This window comes from Hemicordylus capensis, chromosome 2 (genome assembly GCF_027244095.1).
Source record: "Hemicordylus capensis ecotype Gifberg chromosome 2, rHemCap1.1.pri, whole genome shotgun sequence".
Taxonomy (NCBI): Eukaryota; Metazoa; Chordata; class Lepidosauria; order Squamata; family Cordylidae; genus Hemicordylus; species Hemicordylus capensis.
The window spans coordinates 242656222-242673942 of NC_069658.1; the positions used below are offsets into that span (position 1 = coordinate 242656222).

Genomic DNA, 17721 nt, shown 5'->3' on the forward strand with positions numbered 1-17721 from the left:
GTTTACAAAGAAAAATAAATAATACACTAAAATGATAAGGAAGCGGACTTAGGCTAGGCATTAGGAAGAACTCTCTATCTCTAAGAGCTGTTTGACGGTGGAACAGTCTGCCTCATGCCGTGGGGGACTCTCCTTCGCTGGAGGTTTTCAAACAGAGGCTGGATGGACATCTGTCAGGGAAGTGGGAGCCGTTTCCTGCACGGAGCAAAGGGTTGGGCTAGAAGATCTCCAGGATACCATCCAACCCTAACAGTCAATGATTCTATAGCCCCATTCAGATGTTTAAAAAAGCACTGCTTCAGTCTGCAAAGAAAAACCAGAACCTGCCTTGGTACTTTGCCCAACAAAGCACTCCCAAAGCTCAAGCAAAGAGCTCTTTCTGCTGCAGCAGAGGTCATGTCACGGTCAGTGGCTACAGGGTTCATGCCCGGAAACAAGGAGGAGGAGGGAGCCACATGAGTAGGAAGTGCTGTGTGGCATCTTGTTCCTCACAGTTCCCCTCTCAGTAAGTTGCCACTCTTAGACAAAAAGACACCTTTCAAAGTGGTGATTCTTATCTTTTTAGCAGGAGGGCAGGCAGCACCTATTCAGTTTTGGCACAGCCTACCTCCCCTGGGGCCTCCTTTGTGTTTATTTTTCTACTGTGAGCCCTTTGGGGAAAGTGAACAATTCCAGCTCTCTGGTGGCACACAGTTTGTGACTCAATCAGTCACCAGTGATTCAGTCCAGACTCAATCAATCATCAGTGAGTGACTGAAGCATCTTCTCAATAATAGCTGTCTTACATTTAGGAACATAGGAAGCTGCCATATACTGAGTCAGACCATTGGTCTATCTAGCTCAGTATTGTCTTCACAGACTGGCAGCGACTGCTCCAAGGTAACAGGCAAGAATCTCAATTAGTGTACTGTAGGCTTTGGTAGTTTGTTGGTTCAATAAAAAAAATCTTGTCCTATCTTGGAGAAGTCAGGGAGGGAACTTGGAACCAGGAACCTTCTGCTCTTCCCAGAGCGGCTCCATCCCCTGAGGGGAATATCTCACAGTGCTCACACTTCTAGTCTCCCATTCATATGCAACCAGGGCAGACTCTGCTTAGCTAAGGGGACAAGTCATGCTTGCTACCACAAGACCAGCTCTCCTCTCCTTGCAGGGAGAGAGCAATTGTTTCTATTCAGCCCAAAAACGGTTTCTCTTCCAGGGGCTGTTGCTGGTCTCCCTTACATTTACTTTCAAACTGTGAGCCCCATCAGGACAGGGAAAGGCTACAGAAACAACCTGGATGGCTTTAAGAGGGGTTTGGATAACTATCAACAGCTACTACTCTGAGGGCTATAGGCTACCTCCAGCCTCAAAGGCAGGATGCCTCTGAGTACCAGTTGCAGGGGGGTAATGGCAGGAGAGAGGGCTTCCAAAGGCATCTGGTGGGCCACTGTGTGCTGGACTAGATGGGCATTGGGCCTGATCCAGCAGGGCTGTTCTTATGTTCTTGGGAAAGTATCTTCTTCTTATCCCTTTTCTATGTAAACTGCTTTGAGAACTTTTCCACTGGGTATATAAATAATAATAGCATACATCAAGGATTCCCAAACTTGGGTCCTCAGATGTTGTGGGACAACAGCTCCCATCATCCTCTTCTGCTTAGACTGGGGATTATGGGAGTTGTAGTCCAGCAACCTCTGGGGACCCAAGTTTGACAATCCCTGACCTTACATGAGGAGAAAAATTACTCAGATGAGTTTCATTGAAATCAAAAAGACAAGTTAGGCAATGCCCAACTTGTCTTTTTAATTTCAATACAACTACTTTAAGTAATTTCCTCATCATGGCAGGCAAATAACAACAACATGATACACCTATCTGCCGCCATTTAGGAAAGCATTTCTATATCTAGACATATCAACAGGGAAAGAAAAATGCAACACATGATACCTTGCACATGAAGCATTTCCTGCAGATAACCAGAGTCAGTAGCACTGGGCAGTGCTGATAACAGACAGGAAATGTGACTGTGGTTAGCAGAAAAAGTAGTGTCTGAGTTTTGTCAAGATATTTCCTCCTCACCCCATTAATTCTGAAGTTGAGAGAAACAGCATCACATGATGGGGAAATATGTTACAATCTTCATCCAACTGCTTCATAGCTGAGGTCTCCAACAGAACTCTGAGCAGACCAAGAAGTCCCTGCCCCAGAGCACAACCAAAACGTAACCAGTCAGGAAATAAGAATCTGCAAAGGGTACCAGCTCATTTCTCAACAGGAAACCCCAACATCTGCCCCCCCCCTTTTTTGACAGCTCCTTAGAAAACCCACCGCTCAGAGACACTTCCAGGCATAATCTATCTATCACATGTAATTTTATATATTGTATTTTATACCCATATAAAATATCTGTGCAGTTCAAATGGAAAGACAGTCAATGCCCGTCTAAAGAGGATTGGATTCTTAAAGTACTAGAATTGGTAGAAATGGCAAAATTAACATCACTACTAAGAAATAAATTTGAAGAATTTAAAAAAGAATGGGACCCTCTTCTTGTCTATTTAAAAATACAACACAAAATGGATTTTTGTCAGGCTTTTGAGGGCTAACAACAAATGTTTCAAAAACACCCCAAAGTTGTTTTCTATATGAACTACTGGGGAGAGAATGTTTAATCTAAAGGCAAGATTCGGTTATTGTCAACACTTGTTCCAATGATGAGATGGAAGTCTTTATTGTGTGTGTTTGTCCTTTTGTGTTGTGAAAATTGAATAAAAAGTATAAGGCAAAAAAAAAAAATCTCTGGCAGTTTACAAATCAAGACACAATTAAAAACGTAAATCATATTAAACAAACTAAAATTACCAGCACTACAAACTTTCAAACATCATGAACTAAAAGCCTGATCAAAGAGGTGTGTTTTCAAGAGTCATTTAAAAACAGCCAGAGATGGGGGAAATTCTGATTTCATTGGAGAGCGCATTCCAGAGCCCTGGCGCAACCCTAGACTAGAGAAGGTCCAGTTTTGGGTCACCACCAGTAAGGAGCCGATGGTAACTGCAGTGAGCCCGTGCCTCCCCGCGATGATCTTAGTAGGCAGCAGGGTACTGTCTTGCATTAAACTGGGTGAAAATCCTGCTCTCTTCCACGCCACCCCAGCACTTAGCGACATTTTGCCCCTGCATGCTCTACTCACCCAAGCAGACCTCCAGAGACAGAAGGGCAAGAGCTGCCCCAGGAGACAAGAGGCTCCACAAAGGCAGACCCATCTACATCCGGACACCGGACACCACACACAGCCCCTCGGACTGCCCTCTCCTCGCAAGCCATTTACTGCGTAGCAACGACGCGTACCGTTAAAGAGGAAACCGCAGAGAAACCCGAATTGGCCGAAATAGAAAGTCAGCCAGCCAATAAGGCGGAAATGCACCGACTTCTGGGTGTGGTTTGTGGGCAGACCTTAGCTGGGTAGCTGCAGAGCCTGTACGAGAACCAGAGAGAATATTGAGCGTAGATTTATGTATGCATGTATTTATTTATTTGATTTATATATCACTTGACTCCAGAGGCTCTAGGCTGTTCATTGATCCAGGGGTTCCCAGCCTTGGTTCCCAGATGTTCTTGGACTACAACTCCCATCATCTCCATAGAGACAATGGCCTGTGGCTGGGGGTGATGGGAGTTGTAGTCCAACATGTGGGGACCCAAGGTTGGGAACCCCTGTGTTAACAGATGGAGACTTGATTTTGCCAAGGAAAGTGACAGACAAAAACACTGGAACACAAGCTAATAAAATAAGAGAATATTGCTGGAAAACTATATTAGTTTTTTTCTCCCTTAACCCAATCTACATCTGTCTCCCTTTCTTTGTTTCTCTCTTTCTTTGACACCTTTTGAAACTAGGTAATTTTTGGACCCTGGGCCTAAAGAGCCCCCCCCCCCAATATGCTAATATGCTCCCCACCATGCAACATGTCCATATATATACATTTCACCACAAACCCACAGGTCTGGGCCTGAGTGCATTGGGGGTGGGGGGGAGGCTACATAACCTGCAAAGGATCCATACATCCTCTTGATCATTCACCACAAATCCACAGATCTGACTGAGCCAGAGTGCATTTGCAAAATAAAATAATTAATCAATACTACATAAGCCCCAGTAGATTCACACAGCTTCTTGACCATTCGCAAACTAACTGGGCCACAACATGTGTCCCTTGCTCCACAGTTCAAAGTTTTCAAACACAAAACCAACCTGGTCATATAGTGCATTTGTAATGGAGGGGGTGGGAATTAAAACCACAACACATGCTCCTTGCGTCACCTTCTCATGCTCAAACCAACTTGAGAAGAGTGAGTTTTGTAAAAAATAAAATAAAAAAAATGTTTATTTATTCAGAGGTAACAGTTAGTGCCACTTTCACTTGATGCGCTCTATGGATACAGATAACTTTCTGGCAGCTTTACTGCAGTAGGGAAAAATAATTAAAAATCGTAGGGTTGACCAATTTTCTTGAAATAAAATACAGAGTCCTGCCATCTTGGACTTCATGTGTTCCCAATTTCAGAAATCTAGGCTAAGCCATTTCAGAAATAAAAAAGGGATGAAAAGGGGTGTGTGTGATGTTTACCCTTTATGATGGCAATGGGCAGATTCCTCCATATGGGAGTGGAATGATGGTCCAAGGGAGGACTTCAGTTCCAGAAACGTTTGCAATTTTCTCTGCCATGAAACAAGCCACTTATAGGACTTGTTTGGGAAGTTTTTAAAAAATCAAATCATTAAAAATAAACTGATCTGCTTCAAAATCAATACACAGAGTCCTGAAAACCTGTCCTACATCTTTACCAGATTTCAGAACTCTAGGCCAAATCATTTCAGAACTATAAAAGGGATCCTCTTTTCCCCTGAAGAAAGTCATGGGGCCCTCTAGGAGAGTGGGCACACGGACCCGGGCCCCCAGGTCTGTGCCTAACAGTGCCTCTGCTCCCTTCTACCCACATGGGCCACTTCCTTTCTCATGGCACCAGAAACTGCAATAACGGATTTCTCAGAAGTCACAAGAGGAATCAAGTCACAGGATGTAAGAGGAGCAACAACAAAAACAACAACACCTCACAAGAAATCTCTGAGTCTGAGATCAACAGATAGCAAGTTTATTTGCACATCATATCTTTATTTGATCCTGCCTAACTGGGCAAAGAGGCACCTTTGACGGTGATGGCTCTCTTATGTTTAACAGGCAGAGAGCAACTATCTGTATTTAACCTCAGCGTAGCATCCCTTCCAGTGGCTGTTGCTGGTGTCTCCCTTGTGTCTCTGTTTAGATTGTAAACCTCTTTGGGGACAGGGAACCAGCTTCAGGCCTTCTTGTGGCACAAGCTTTGGGAGTCAAACCTAATTAAGTTAGCAAAGTACAGTGTACCGTTGAGTCAATTTTGACTCCTAGCGCCCACAGAGCCCTGTGGTTGTCTTTGGTAGAATGCGTTTACCATTGCCTCCTCCCACGCAGTATGAGATGATGCCTTTCAGGCATCATCATATATCATCATCTATATCATCACCTATATCATCATCAGCGATATAGGCATCATCTCATATAGATGATGCCTATATTGCTGCTGCCTGATATACTGTAGGTGTTTCCCATCATCTGGGAAACATACCAGCAGGGATTCAAACTGGCAACCTTCTGCTTGTTAATCAAACATTTCCCCGCTGCCCCATTTAAGGTTAAGTGGGGACTCTTTTATGTTTAGTAATAATAATAATAATAATTTGATTTCTATACCGCCCTTCCAAAAATGGCTCAGGGCAGTTTACAAAGAGAAATAACAAATAAGATGGCTCCCTGTCCCCAAAGGGCTCACATTATAAAAAGAAACATAAGACACACACCAGCAACAGTCACTGGGAGTACTGTGCTGGGGGTGGATAGGGCCAGTTACTTTCCCCCTGCTAAATAAAGAGAATCACCACGGTAAAAGGTGCGAGAGCAACTGTCCCTCTCCATCCCAGCATACCCTTCCCCACTCCTGCAGCTTTTGCTATTGTCTCCCTCAGGTTTCTTTTTAGACTGGAAACCTTTCTGGGACAGGGAACATTTTTCTTATTCTTTTTGCTAAGTAAATGGCTTTGAGAACATCCTTTGTTGGCACATACAGATGGTGGTCAACATGACAGCCAGTCCTCCATCAACAGTAGCCACCAAGTGTTCTAACAGAGTCTGAATAGCCATCCATCAGGGATGCTGTAGCAGTTCCCTACACTGAGCAGGGGGGTGGTCTAGATGACCTCCAAGGTACCTTCTAGCTCTAAAATACTATGATTCTATGGTCACCACAACAGAAGCATTCTGAGGGCAGGAGGAGGGGAGGGGAGAAGTGTTATCATTAGGTGGCTCGTGTATTGTGACATCTTAACAAAATGAAAGGCCTGATTGATCTCTCTGCAGGAGCAGCTGTAGCATACAAGTAACTGGAAGGCTGCAGAGAAGAAGATCAGCTGGCTGTATATACAGCAAGTGGAAGAAGCCCACTGAAAGGGACAGACTGCTTGTCTGAGTGTGTTTTTAACTGTAAACTGATTAATTATAATTAACCAATCCATGATAAGCAAACTGCAATAGTATAGCCCCAAACCACATCTTTTGATTGATTTATCTATATTTTACCTGGCCTTTGGCTCCACAAGGTGATTTACAAATAAGTCTTAAAACAATACAAATAATAAGAATTATAAATTACACAAACAATAACTAAAACAAGCTAAAACAGCTAAAAAGACTGAGAAGTTATACAGGAATCTGAATTAAAAAAAACATCACAGGTAAGGAGTGAAATCACAGCAAATCAAATTTGTGTAAAGGCCAAAAAACAAAACCCACACCCACCAGTGAGGGCGTCAGATAGGCTTCAAGGATCAGGGAGTTCCAAAGGCTGCACAACACTACTGAGAGGGCTCCAGCCCGAGTCCAGACCCTGCTCTCCTGTTTGACTTCCTATGTCAAGGGAATGTGAAACAGGATCTCTGACAATGATGAAAGCAGGTGGGTAGTATCATGTAAGGAGAGGAAAGCCAAATATCCTGGTCCAAAACAGTTAAGGCAGGGGTTCTCAAACATGGATTCCCAGATGTTGCCAGACTACAACTCCCATCATGCTCAGCCGAAGCCCAAGCTGCAGATGATGGGAATTGTAGTCCAACAGCATCTGGGGATCCAAGGTTGGAAACAGGCCCCAAAGGCCTTTCCCAGCCCTATATATAGGATTTTTTAAAAAAAATAGGGCATGACAAAGATTGAATCCAGGACTTCCTGCGTGAGCTATGGTAGCAAGCATGAATTGTCCCCTTTGCTAAGCAGGATCCACCCTGGTTTGCATCTGAATGAGAGACATGTGTGTGCACTGAAAGATATTCCCCTTAGGGGATGGGGCCACTCTGGGAAGAGCACCTGCATGCTTCCATGCAGAAGGTTTCAAGTTTCCTCCCTAGCATCTCCACAATAGGGCTGAGAGTGATTCCTGCCTGCAATCTTGGCGAAGCCCCTGCCAGTCTGTGTAGACAATACTGAGCTAGATGGACTGATGGTCTGACTCAGTTTAAGGCAGCTTCCTGTGTAGCACTCATTTACTCAACCTCCAGAATGATTGCTTTCCAGATAGGAAGGGGTGGAAAGTAGGCCGTTGCTCTTTCCCACCAGGATCAGCAGCCAATATTGCCCCACCTCTGATGGGCACTTCTGGGGGTTCCCAGCGAGGTTCTCTGCAATCCTGCATCCCTTGTAGATCCCACTCCCTCCCTGGAGTCAGCTTCGCAGCCACCCTAGGAAGAGTTTGCAGCTGCAATTGCTGCAAGGCTGGGAAATCCCAGAACAACTTTGCAACCAGAGGCAAGGTGGGTGGTGGGACAAGGCAAGAAGGAGCTGGTCACTCTTCCAGTTCGGGGAAGGCCCATAGCAAAGTGGGAGCATCTGCTTTGCATGCAGAAGGTCCCAAATTCAATCCCTGACATGACAGTCAGAACTAGGAAATCTCCATCGGAAACCCTGGAGAAAAGCTGCCGGTCAGAGTAGGCCATCCCGACTAGCTGAAGGCCCTTGTGGCCGATGATGATGGAGTCGTAATCCAACAACCTCTGGGGACCCAAGTTTGAGAACCCCTGGAGATATAAGGGCTGGCCTAAAGGTAGAATAATCAGCAAATTGTAACCCACCTTCCATTTTGGGGATCAGTCCAGATGGGGCAAAAGTACAGAAAGAACTGCCCCTTCCCACTGTTCTATACCGAGTCAGACCATTGGTCCATCTAGCTCAGCATTGTCTACCCAGACTGGCAGTGGCTTCTCCAAGGTTGCAGGCACGAATCTCTCTCAGCCCTATCTTGGAGAAACCAGGGAGGGAACTCGGAACCTAGATGCTCTTCCCAGAGCAGCTCCATCTCCTACGGGGAATATCTTACAGTGCTCACACATGTAGTCTCCCATTCATATGTAAACCAGGGTAGACCCTGCTTAGCTAAGGGCACAATTCATGCTTGCTACCGCAAGACCAGCTTGCCCCCTGAGCTGCTGAATAGGATGGAGCCCTCCTACCCAGCTACTGCTTCACAGACAATCGCTGCCCAAGCCTCCGACCTTGTTTTTTACTCACACGTGATCAGAAGACGGGAGCGTGCCCAGTTCCCAAACTAGGGTAGGGCGCTTGTCCTACCCTAGTTCTGATTGTGTGAACGGCCTGACTGTGTACAGCCATGAACTTGAAAGAAGGAGGGGATAATGATGTAGTTATAACAACAGACTAAAAATGCAAAGAGTGAGTAAAAACCAACAACACATCTGAAAGCAGTCATCACGCAGGCAGAAACCCTCTCCAGGCCTTATGCGGCACATTTGTTCAGATATCCATTCATACATACAGTTGCCCCTTGCTTATTGCGGTTTTCCCAATGGTGAATTTGGGTATCCACAACTGGGAAATTGTGACCACCCTCGCCAACTGTGACCTGAGTATCTGCGGTTTGGTGATTTTTTAAAAAAAATTGGTGTGGGTTTTTTTTTTTATAATTTCAGGGGTTAGGGCAGTGTTCCCTCTAACAGGGATTCCCAGACATTGTTGACTACAACTCCCAGAATCCCCAAGCAAAAGCCATTGCAGCTGGGGATTCTGGGAGTTGTAGTCAACAACACCTGGGAATCCTGGTTAGAAGGAACACTGGTCAGGGAATCGTTTCTGGGGTAAGAGAGTCATTTCCGGGGGTCAGGGTCAATTTTCAGGAGTTTGGGGAAGATTTTCAGGGGTCTGGGGGCGAGTCTTTCAAATTTTTACCTCGTTTTCAGTCGCTTCACAACCACGATTCCCCTAACCCCATTTGCCATTAAAACCAATGGCTCGTCTACTGCGAATTGGCCAACCAAAAGAGTTTCCAGGAATGCAACCCACGCGGTTGGCGAGGGATGACTGTACTTGTTTTTGTGTGAATGACTGTAGGTGTGTTCATTTTCAAAGTGAACCTGGGTGCGGGCCCTCTGAAATGCCGACAGAGATCGGAAGTATACTTCTACAGGTGCATTTGACATAATATGTGAATAACTGTATGTGTGTACAGATCTGTAGACAGTTTGTATGTGTGTTGAACATAAGCTGTGAAAGTCTGTCATATTTGGAACACTGGTATGGTCACTCCCCTGTGCAGTTACTTCCTGGCCATGATGGCTCAGAGAAACTCTAGTCTGCAGCTACACCCTGCAGCTATTTGTGGCCTTCAGCTCCCATAATTCCCAGTCACTGTGGCCAATAGCCGGGGATGATGGGAGTTGTAGGCCAAAGACAGCTGGAGGGCTGCAGCCGAACACCCCTGCTCTAGTCTAATACTCCTTATATACGTTCAACCAGGCATGAATCCTTCGAAGTGAAGATCCATGATCCATCTGAACTTTATTTCACATGCCAGGATCTCTGGGATCCACAGGATTCTCCAGTATGGGTTGCTTTATGTTCCTTAAAGCTCACCCGACTGCGGAAACTCTTTCCACATTCTGAGCACTGATAGGGTTTCTCCGCTGTGTGCACTATTTGATGGGTGGTGAGGTTGATCCTCTGACTGAAACTCTTCCCACACACTGAGCATGCAAACGGCTTCTCTGCTGTGTGCACTCTCTGATGTGTTGTAAGGTTGATCTTTTGACTGAAGTTCTTTCCACATTCGGCACATCGATACGGTTTCTCTCCGTTGTGGATTCTTTCATGTCTCTTAAGGTGCGTGCTGCGGCTGAAGCTCTTTCTGCATTCTGAGCACTGGAACGGCTTCGCTGCGGTGTGCACTCTTTGGTGCGCAGTGAGGTTGATCCTCTGATTAAAGCTCTTTCCACATTCGGAGCACTTAAATGGCTTCTCCGCGGTGTGCAGTCTCTGATGCGTAGTGAGGTTGATCCTTTGACTGAAGCTCTTTCCACACACCGAGCACGTAAATGGCTTCTCTGAGGTGTGCACGGTTTGGTGCGTAGTAAGGTTGATCCTCTGACCAAATCTCTTCCCACACTCGGAGCATTTATATGGCTTCTCCCCTGTGTGGGTTCTGTGATGTCTCCTCAGGTATGCACTCTGGTTGAAGTTCTTTCCACACACTGAACAAATATATGTTTTCTCTCCTATGTAGATGAGTTTCTGTTCATTAAGAAGCGATTCAGGGGTGAAGCTTTCCCCACACATGTCACCCTTATTCCATTTCTTTTCTTTCTCTACTTTTTCTCGAAAGCCATCTCCCCGAGAAGCCAAGGATTGATTTCTCCGCTTTTGTCTTGCTTCTGTTTTCTGTTTCTTCTCTTTACCCTCTGGACATCTGCCACTTCCCACAGACACCCTGTGGGGCTCTTCCTCATTCTTTCTTGCCCACCTCCAATCTGCTGGAACAAAGGGAGGCAAAACTAATAAAAGCCCCAATCAGAAAGAGGCCTCAAACAAGGGAACAACTCCAGTTAACTGCTATTGTGCCTAACAATAATGGAAAAGGCTTAAGAGGAACATAGGAAGCTGCCTTATACTGAGTCAGACCCTTGGCCTATTTAACTCAGCATTATCTACACCAGGGATTCTCAACATTCGGTCCCCAAATGTTATTGGACTTCAACTCCCATAATCCCCAGCCCCAGTGGCCCTTAGTTGGGGATTATGGGAGTTGAAGTCCAGTAACATCTGGGGACCCAACACTGAGAATCCCGGGTCTACACAGATTGGCGGCAACTTCTCCAAGGTTGCAGGTAGGAGTCTCTCTCAGCCTTCTCTTGAAGATGCCAGGGAGGGAACTGGGGACCTTCTGCATGCAAGCATGTAGGTGCTCTTCCTAGAGCAGCCCCATCCTCCAAGGGGAATATCTTACAGTGCTCACACATGTACTTCTGAGACGTCTGAACCTGGAAATGTTGGGTGGAGACTGTTGGCAACGCACCTCGGCCTGACACTCAGAACCAACATTTGAAGCTGGCTTGACAACGTTGGGCCGAAATAGGTTACCGATATCCCCCACTGGACATTTCTAGATTCAGACGTCACAGAAGTGGGGAGAGCAGCAGTGGGAGCAGGAACCAGTGCTTCTTCCATACTTATTTGCTGCCTTTAGGTGTGAAGCCGCCCAGCGACAGCAAGAGCAATGTCTGCCTTCAGCATCAGGCAAGCATCACAAGGGAGCCTTACCCAGAGAGGCCACGTTCCTGTAGTTCTCCTCCATGACTGCCCTGTGCAGAGCCCTTTGGTCCAGATCCAGCAGAGCCCACTCCTCCTCCGTGAAATGCACGGCCACCTCCTCAAAGGTCACTGGACTCTGAAAGAAGCAGAAGGAAACATTTTTGCCTCAAAATTAAGTGCAGCAAACAAATGGCTGGCATCCCAACCAGAATTCCTTCTAAGGTGTCCATATGCACACACAAAAGGGTTTTTTAAATTTATCATTCATATTTTTATACCGCCTGATATGTACATCTCTAGGTAGTGTACAAAATTTAAAATAATATTTTAAAATCAACACAGATTAAAATACACAAAACAATAAAAACAGTAGCATAAAACAAGTTTTAAAACAATGTCTGCTCAGTTAATTTTAGATCCCACTCAAGTTGAATCAGGAAGGCCCCACTCTGAATGCACATGTGCACACACTGCCTTGATCCTGCCACCCATAACAAAACTCATGCCACATACAAATGAAAAAAATCAGAGGGAACATTGATCCCAACTAATTTATTATTACCATCATTATTAATGAAGCACTTGTTGAATAACTATTCCATTATCATTAATGGGACCACCTTAAGTGGTGCAGCGGGAAAATGCTTGACTAACAAGCACAAGGTTGCCAGTTCAAATCCCCGCTGGTACTATATCGGGCAGCAGCGATACAGGAAGATGCTGAAAGGCATCATCTCGAACTGTGCAGGAGGAGGCAATGGTAAACCCCTCCTGTATTCTACCAAAGACAACCACACGGCTCTGTGGGCGCCAGGAGTCAAAATCGACTTGACGACATACTTTACCTTTGCCTGTTATTAATGGAGCACTTGTGGAATAATTATGAATGAATGAATGAATTACTAATGAGACGCTTATGGAATGGTGCTGTGCCCGAACAAAGCTGCTGTGCTAGCTGCTTTCATTATATTTGGAGATTGCGTTCCAGACCAGCGCTGCACTACTGGAAGCCTGCTTGCATTTGTGCCACAGTTGCGCGACCGGTGACATGCCTAATTGGTCTTAAAGGGAACTTCTGCACATGAGCGCTCTAGCACAAGAGCACAGTTTCACAAGTTCCTGTTTTTTTAAAGCAACTATGCAATTTTCTTATGCCAGTACAACTTTGCTCAATACACAGGCACTCAGTTAGTCAGGATATCAGACAGTAAAAGTGATTTGGCTTGGCTTCTCCTGCAGACCCCAGGCCCCAAACCTCCTCCAGTAGTGCTCAAAGGCACCAGTTTAGTGAACCATTTCATTTAATCATACTTACTTACTTGTGAAATCTATATCCCGCTCTTCCTCCTAGGAGCCCAGAGCAGTGTCCCATGGTTTTATTTATCATCACAACAACCCTGTGAGGTAGGTTAGGCTGAGAGATGACTGGCCAGGAGTCACCCAATGAGTTTAATGGCTGAGTGAGGATTTTTTTAGGGGAGCAAATTTTGAGAGGACCAAGGGAAAGAGGCAGTTTCTTTCAGGCTTTGACAGATGTACAGGACACAGAGGTAACCACTGTCCCTCATCCGTCCCACCAAAGACCCTTTCCCTACCTGATCTGGCCATTCAGCAACTGCTTCTGCTCCACCACAAATCGGAGAAGGCCAAGACTGAAGCATGAGTCTCATTTTGCCACCTGCAAGGAAGGCAAAGGAGGTGAGATGATATTTTATCCTTGAGAAGTCTTTTGCAGTGCAGTTCCTGGAATGACAGCAGCCCGTTTCCACATGGCTGTGGAGCACAAATCAAAGTGTTGGTTTGGATTTACATAATGTCATAACCTACTGAAAAACAACTCTCTTTTTGAGCGGGGGCGGGGGAGATGCTGGAGAGAAGTGTCCTGTCCCCCAATAGTCTTAAAGATGGGTCTCTTCCCTCTTGGGCAAAGAGACACCCTTTCCAAGTGGTGGCTCTCTTGTATTTAGCAGGGGGAGAGCAACTGTCCTTATCCAGCCCCAGCACAGTATCCCTCCTGTGGTTCTTGCTGGTGTCTCTCTTGAATTTCTTGTTAGATTATGGTCCTCTTTGGGATAGGGAATCCTCTTCAAGCCCTCTGCTGGCACACACTTTGGGAATCACCCCTGCTAACTGAGCAAAGAGGACATTTTAAAGTGAGGGCTCTCTTGATATTGCTTGACAGACAAGCATCAACATGTATTATTTCAAATCACTAAATCTGAGTAAACCGTGGTCCACTTTTTAATAAGATCCCTGGCCCTCCTCTCCAATTTCCACAGGAATTTCAAAGCGGGGGGTGAGGGGAGTGCCCATTCCTTGCAAAATTGCCCTCTCATCTGCTGCTGACAAGAACAGCAACAGAAATGGGGAGGGCATTAAGTACACCCTTATATGGAACAGCCTATCTTTGATTGGTTTGGGGGGGGTAAAGTGGGGGGGGCAGTTGGAAATGTTGAAGGTACGTATCCCCATTCCACACTTTTACTGCCCCTGGGATGTACCAGGATGAACTGCTCATTTAATTGCTGCTCTTCCTGCTCCCCATCCTCTGCCTGGCTCTGGAGGAAACCTTCTGCCAGGGCCACCACATGGGAACTGGTCTCCGCTCCACATTCTCCAACCCAGCTCTCCATCTCCAGGGGCAGGACGGTCAGGTCAGGAACTGTTTCAGGACCAACAGGTCCAGCATCTGATTCTTTGTGTGCCTTTCAGGCTTCAGCCACTGATAGCAAAGATTGTGGAGTTGGCTGCAAACCTCTCAAGGCACTTCAGCTTTTTGGCAGTGGAACTACCTGAAGCCCTGTGCTGTACATCTGACCTGCTGGGGTGCTCATCTTCTGCAATCTTCTGCACTTTCCTTTCCCAGAATTCCTCACTCTTCCCAGTGGAGAATTTGAGGATATCCTTGGATATATTCTCAGAACTCTGTGAGCCACCGAGATGAAACACTCTCACCTGTGACTCTTCTTGCTTCTCCTCCTGTCTGGCTCAGGAGGAACCTTTCTACCAGGGCCACCGCCTGGCAACTGGTCTCTGCTCCACATTCTCTCACCCAGCTCTTCAACTCCAGGGGCAAGATGGCCAGGAACTGCTCTAGGACCACCAGGTCCAGCACCTGATTTTCCGTGCATCTTTCTGGCATCAGCCACTCATGGCAAAGGTTGTGCAGCTGACTGCAAACCTTTTGAGGCTCCTCAGCCTCCTGGGCACGGAACTGCCTGAAGTGCTGGCACTGGACATCCAAACCGTTCGGTTTTTCATCTTGGGTCTTCTGTGCAGTCCTTTCCCAGGATTCTGCACTGTTCCCAGCCTGGAGGACAACAGGGCCTTTTCCGCCTTCCCCTCCTCCCTTCCCTGGGTTGGATCCTCCTGCTGAGCCTTGAGACTCCGTTTCTGTTGTCTGCTCAAACATGGCCAAAAAAGGTCTCCTTGCTCTGTTGTCATTTTGATTTTCAGGGCAAGGATGGTGCAAAACCTGTTCTTAGTATAGTAAGCCCAAATGAGTATTTGCTGAACATGCTGCAAATTATTGTAACTTCCAGACAAACAGATATGCCACAATGAAGAATGAAGCTAGGTCGGAACACTGCTAATTGAGCAAAAAGGCACCTTTTAAAGTGGCGATTCTCTTAGATTTAGCAGGGGGAGAGCAACTGGCCCTATCCAGCCCCAGCACAGCATCCCTCCCATGATTGTTGCTGGCGTCTGCCTTATGTTTCTTTTTAGACTGTGAATCCTTTGGGGACAGGGAGTCATCTTATTTATGTATTATTTATTTTTCTATATAAACCGCTTTGAGAATGTTGTTGACGAGAGGTATATAAATATCCGTAGTAGTAGTAGATGCAAAATAGGAGATCAGCACCTCTGCCTTCTCTCCGTCACCCATTACCACATCACCATCTCCTCCAAGCATCCCTTGGAGAACACATGCAACCCCTAGACATAAATTTCACATTTATTATTTAAGAATATCTCAAGAGGGTAGTTGGGTCTAGGGTTCTTTGGGTGGCAGGTGCTAGGGCCGAACACATAGTGCTGAGCTTTGGCCCCCTCCACTGTGATTCCTCCCCTCTTTATTTTCCTGCTTTGAAGGGTCCCACCAGCCCTGCAATGTGGAGATCCTTCTCCCAGACCCTAGTTGAGTTTTCCCAAGGAACAGAGATGGGGGCCATAGGAAAGTGGGTTTCCCAGCTCATCTCCACCCCAACCTGCCAGAATATAGGCTGTTGTTTCCCAAAACTAGCAACATGAGTTCTCTATTGCTTGGTGCTTGGGAAGCGAGACAGCAAGATGGGGGAAGGGAAGCCGAAGAAGAGAGGGGGCAGGCAGAGGAATGTCAGAGCAGTTCCCCACTTTGCCACATTACAGACCTTCTGACTCCAGAGTTGCCAGGATACGATAGATACACTCCTCGCAGTTCCTTCCTACTTCTGCATGAAGCACACACTTTGAGCAACTGCCCCCTAGCTGCTTCCTTTCTGGCTTTTGCAAGAGGGGAGAAGGAGAAATAACGCCTCTGCCCTGTTTGCTTCCTGGAGGGATTGACGAAGGGTTAAAGGGAGAGAGTCTCATTCCAAATCCTAGAGAGGTGTCTAGGTAAGGAGATAGGCCATGTAGGGGAGCACTCTCTTCTGGTCCAGCCCCACTCCCCCCCACCCGTGGGAACTCAACGTGTGTTTTTCCCAGGCTGGACTCTCGCGCACGGGCCCTCAGGGCATCCGTAGAGTGTGAAATGCATTTGTGGTGCGTGGGGGGAAATGGGAAATGCAAAAGCAGGAAAGTGGAGAGAGCTTTGGAAGGGAGAAGATGAAGAGACATCTCGGTTTCTCTGCCTTGAAAACTCGTCAGCGCTCCCACTGAAGTTTTAAACCAATAAAATGGTGCAAAGATTTCTCCAAGAACCAGCGTGCATTTATTTTATTTTATTTCCTTTGTCCTAGGACCCCAAGGTGATTTACAACTGGGGGATTATTGGGGATCTTTCAGCGGCTCGTTTATTCCACCTCCAACGCAAATCCGGTAGGAGCTAAACATCGCGCGACAACATTCAAGGGTGTCCAATTAGTTCTTAGCGCCATCTACTGATAATTTGTGGAAAAGCCCGGTCTTTTTCAAATTAGAATAGCAGTGGGGCTGAAAAGATTCAGCCTTTTTACAGTTTTTTTTTTCTGAGGATGGCACTAAGAACTTAGGTGACAAATCCTTAAATGACATCTGGACATGTCTTGACATCTTCCATCAGAATTTCAGCAGAAGTTAGAATAAATTACCATCTGGAAGAGCCCATGCTCTTCTAGGAACTTTCAACTAACAATCTTGCTAGTGGTTGTTGGAGATGGAGTTCCAGCGCATGGACCTTTTGCACCAACTATCCTAATGACCCAGCTCCCTTTAGAAGTCTATAATGCCGGGGAAAGTTAAAGGAAAGAGAAGAAGAGGATGACCAGCAGCAAGGTGCATGGGCTCGATTACAATAGCAGTGAATGCACCACTGAGAGACCAAGTTGAAGACAGATCATCCTGGAGAGAATCTATCTATGTGGTCGCTGAGAGTCGACACCGACTTCTGATAGCACTTAATCAATCAGTCAAGGAATTTGCCCACAGGACATGTCTTGGGATATAAAGACCCCCATTACATGATCCAGTGTCCTCTCTCCATCCCACTGGGGACTCCATCCTGTGTCCCTTGTGCCTCTCACTGGGGACTCCATCTGACGCTCATGTCAACCTTGCCTCCCCACCTCCCTTCTTTACTTGGGAGTCTCTGGGAGCAGAAGCCAGCAGACAGGATCTTCTCTTCACGGCTGCCAGGGAGGGAGCCCTGCATCAAGCCCAAAGCGGCATTGCCTTCCTGTTTTGAAATAGCAATTTCCCGCTCCCCCCCCCCCCGCTCCAGAGGTGGAGCCTACCTGGAAGGGCAAGCCGGTCCCAAAATGCAAAGCATTGCTCTTCGGGACATGTAGTTCGTTGAATGAATGCATCCATTGTTGCAGTCATTCACAGAACTCCCTGTCCCAAAATGCTCTGCTCAGGATTTCCACATGTGGGCAGC

The 17721-nt window shown here is 46.4% G+C and overlaps 2 protein-coding genes across 6 annotated transcripts in view; both read right to left on the reverse strand.

The window, feature by feature from the left end:
• Positions 1-3360, reverse strand: part of LOC128347539 (class I histocompatibility antigen, F10 alpha chain-like) — a 28482-nt gene extending 25122 nt beyond the window's left edge. Inside the window, exon 1 of one of the 3 annotated variants that reach the window (XR_008317587.1) lies at positions 3176-3358. Coding sequence is in view for 2 of the 3 variants with exons in the window: in XM_053302461.1 (XP_053158436.1) it covers positions 3176-3248 (73 nt within the window). In the remaining variant the exon portion in view is untranslated. Of the gene's footprint in view, positions 1-3175 lie in introns of all 3 variants that reach the window. The other 2 variants (XM_053302461.1, XM_053302460.1) reach the window with 2 other exon arrangements.
• A 5849-nt stretch (positions 3361-9209) lies between these two features.
• Positions 9210-17520, reverse strand: LOC128347514 (oocyte zinc finger protein XlCOF6.1-like). Of its 3 annotated transcripts, none has more exons than XM_053302407.1 (4): positions 17424-17520; positions 13259-13341; positions 11673-11799; positions 9210-10885 (listed from the first exon to the last, which is right to left on the reverse strand). In XM_053302407.1, the coding sequence occupies exons 1-4, from the start codon at positions 17494-17496 to the stop codon at positions 9918-9920; spliced, it is 1251 nt and encodes a 416-aa protein (XP_053158382.1). In that variant the 5' UTR covers positions 17497-17520; the 3' UTR covers positions 9210-9917. The 3 variants fall into 3 exon arrangements, with proteins under 3 accessions (XP_053158382.1, XP_053158381.1, XP_053158379.1); XM_053302406.1 differs by lacking the exon at positions 17424-17520 and adding an exon at positions 16037-16739 and having other exon boundaries at positions 9210-10882; XM_053302404.1 differs by lacking the exon at positions 17424-17520 and adding an exon at positions 16037-16739.
• Positions 17521-17721: the final 201 nt, after the last annotated feature.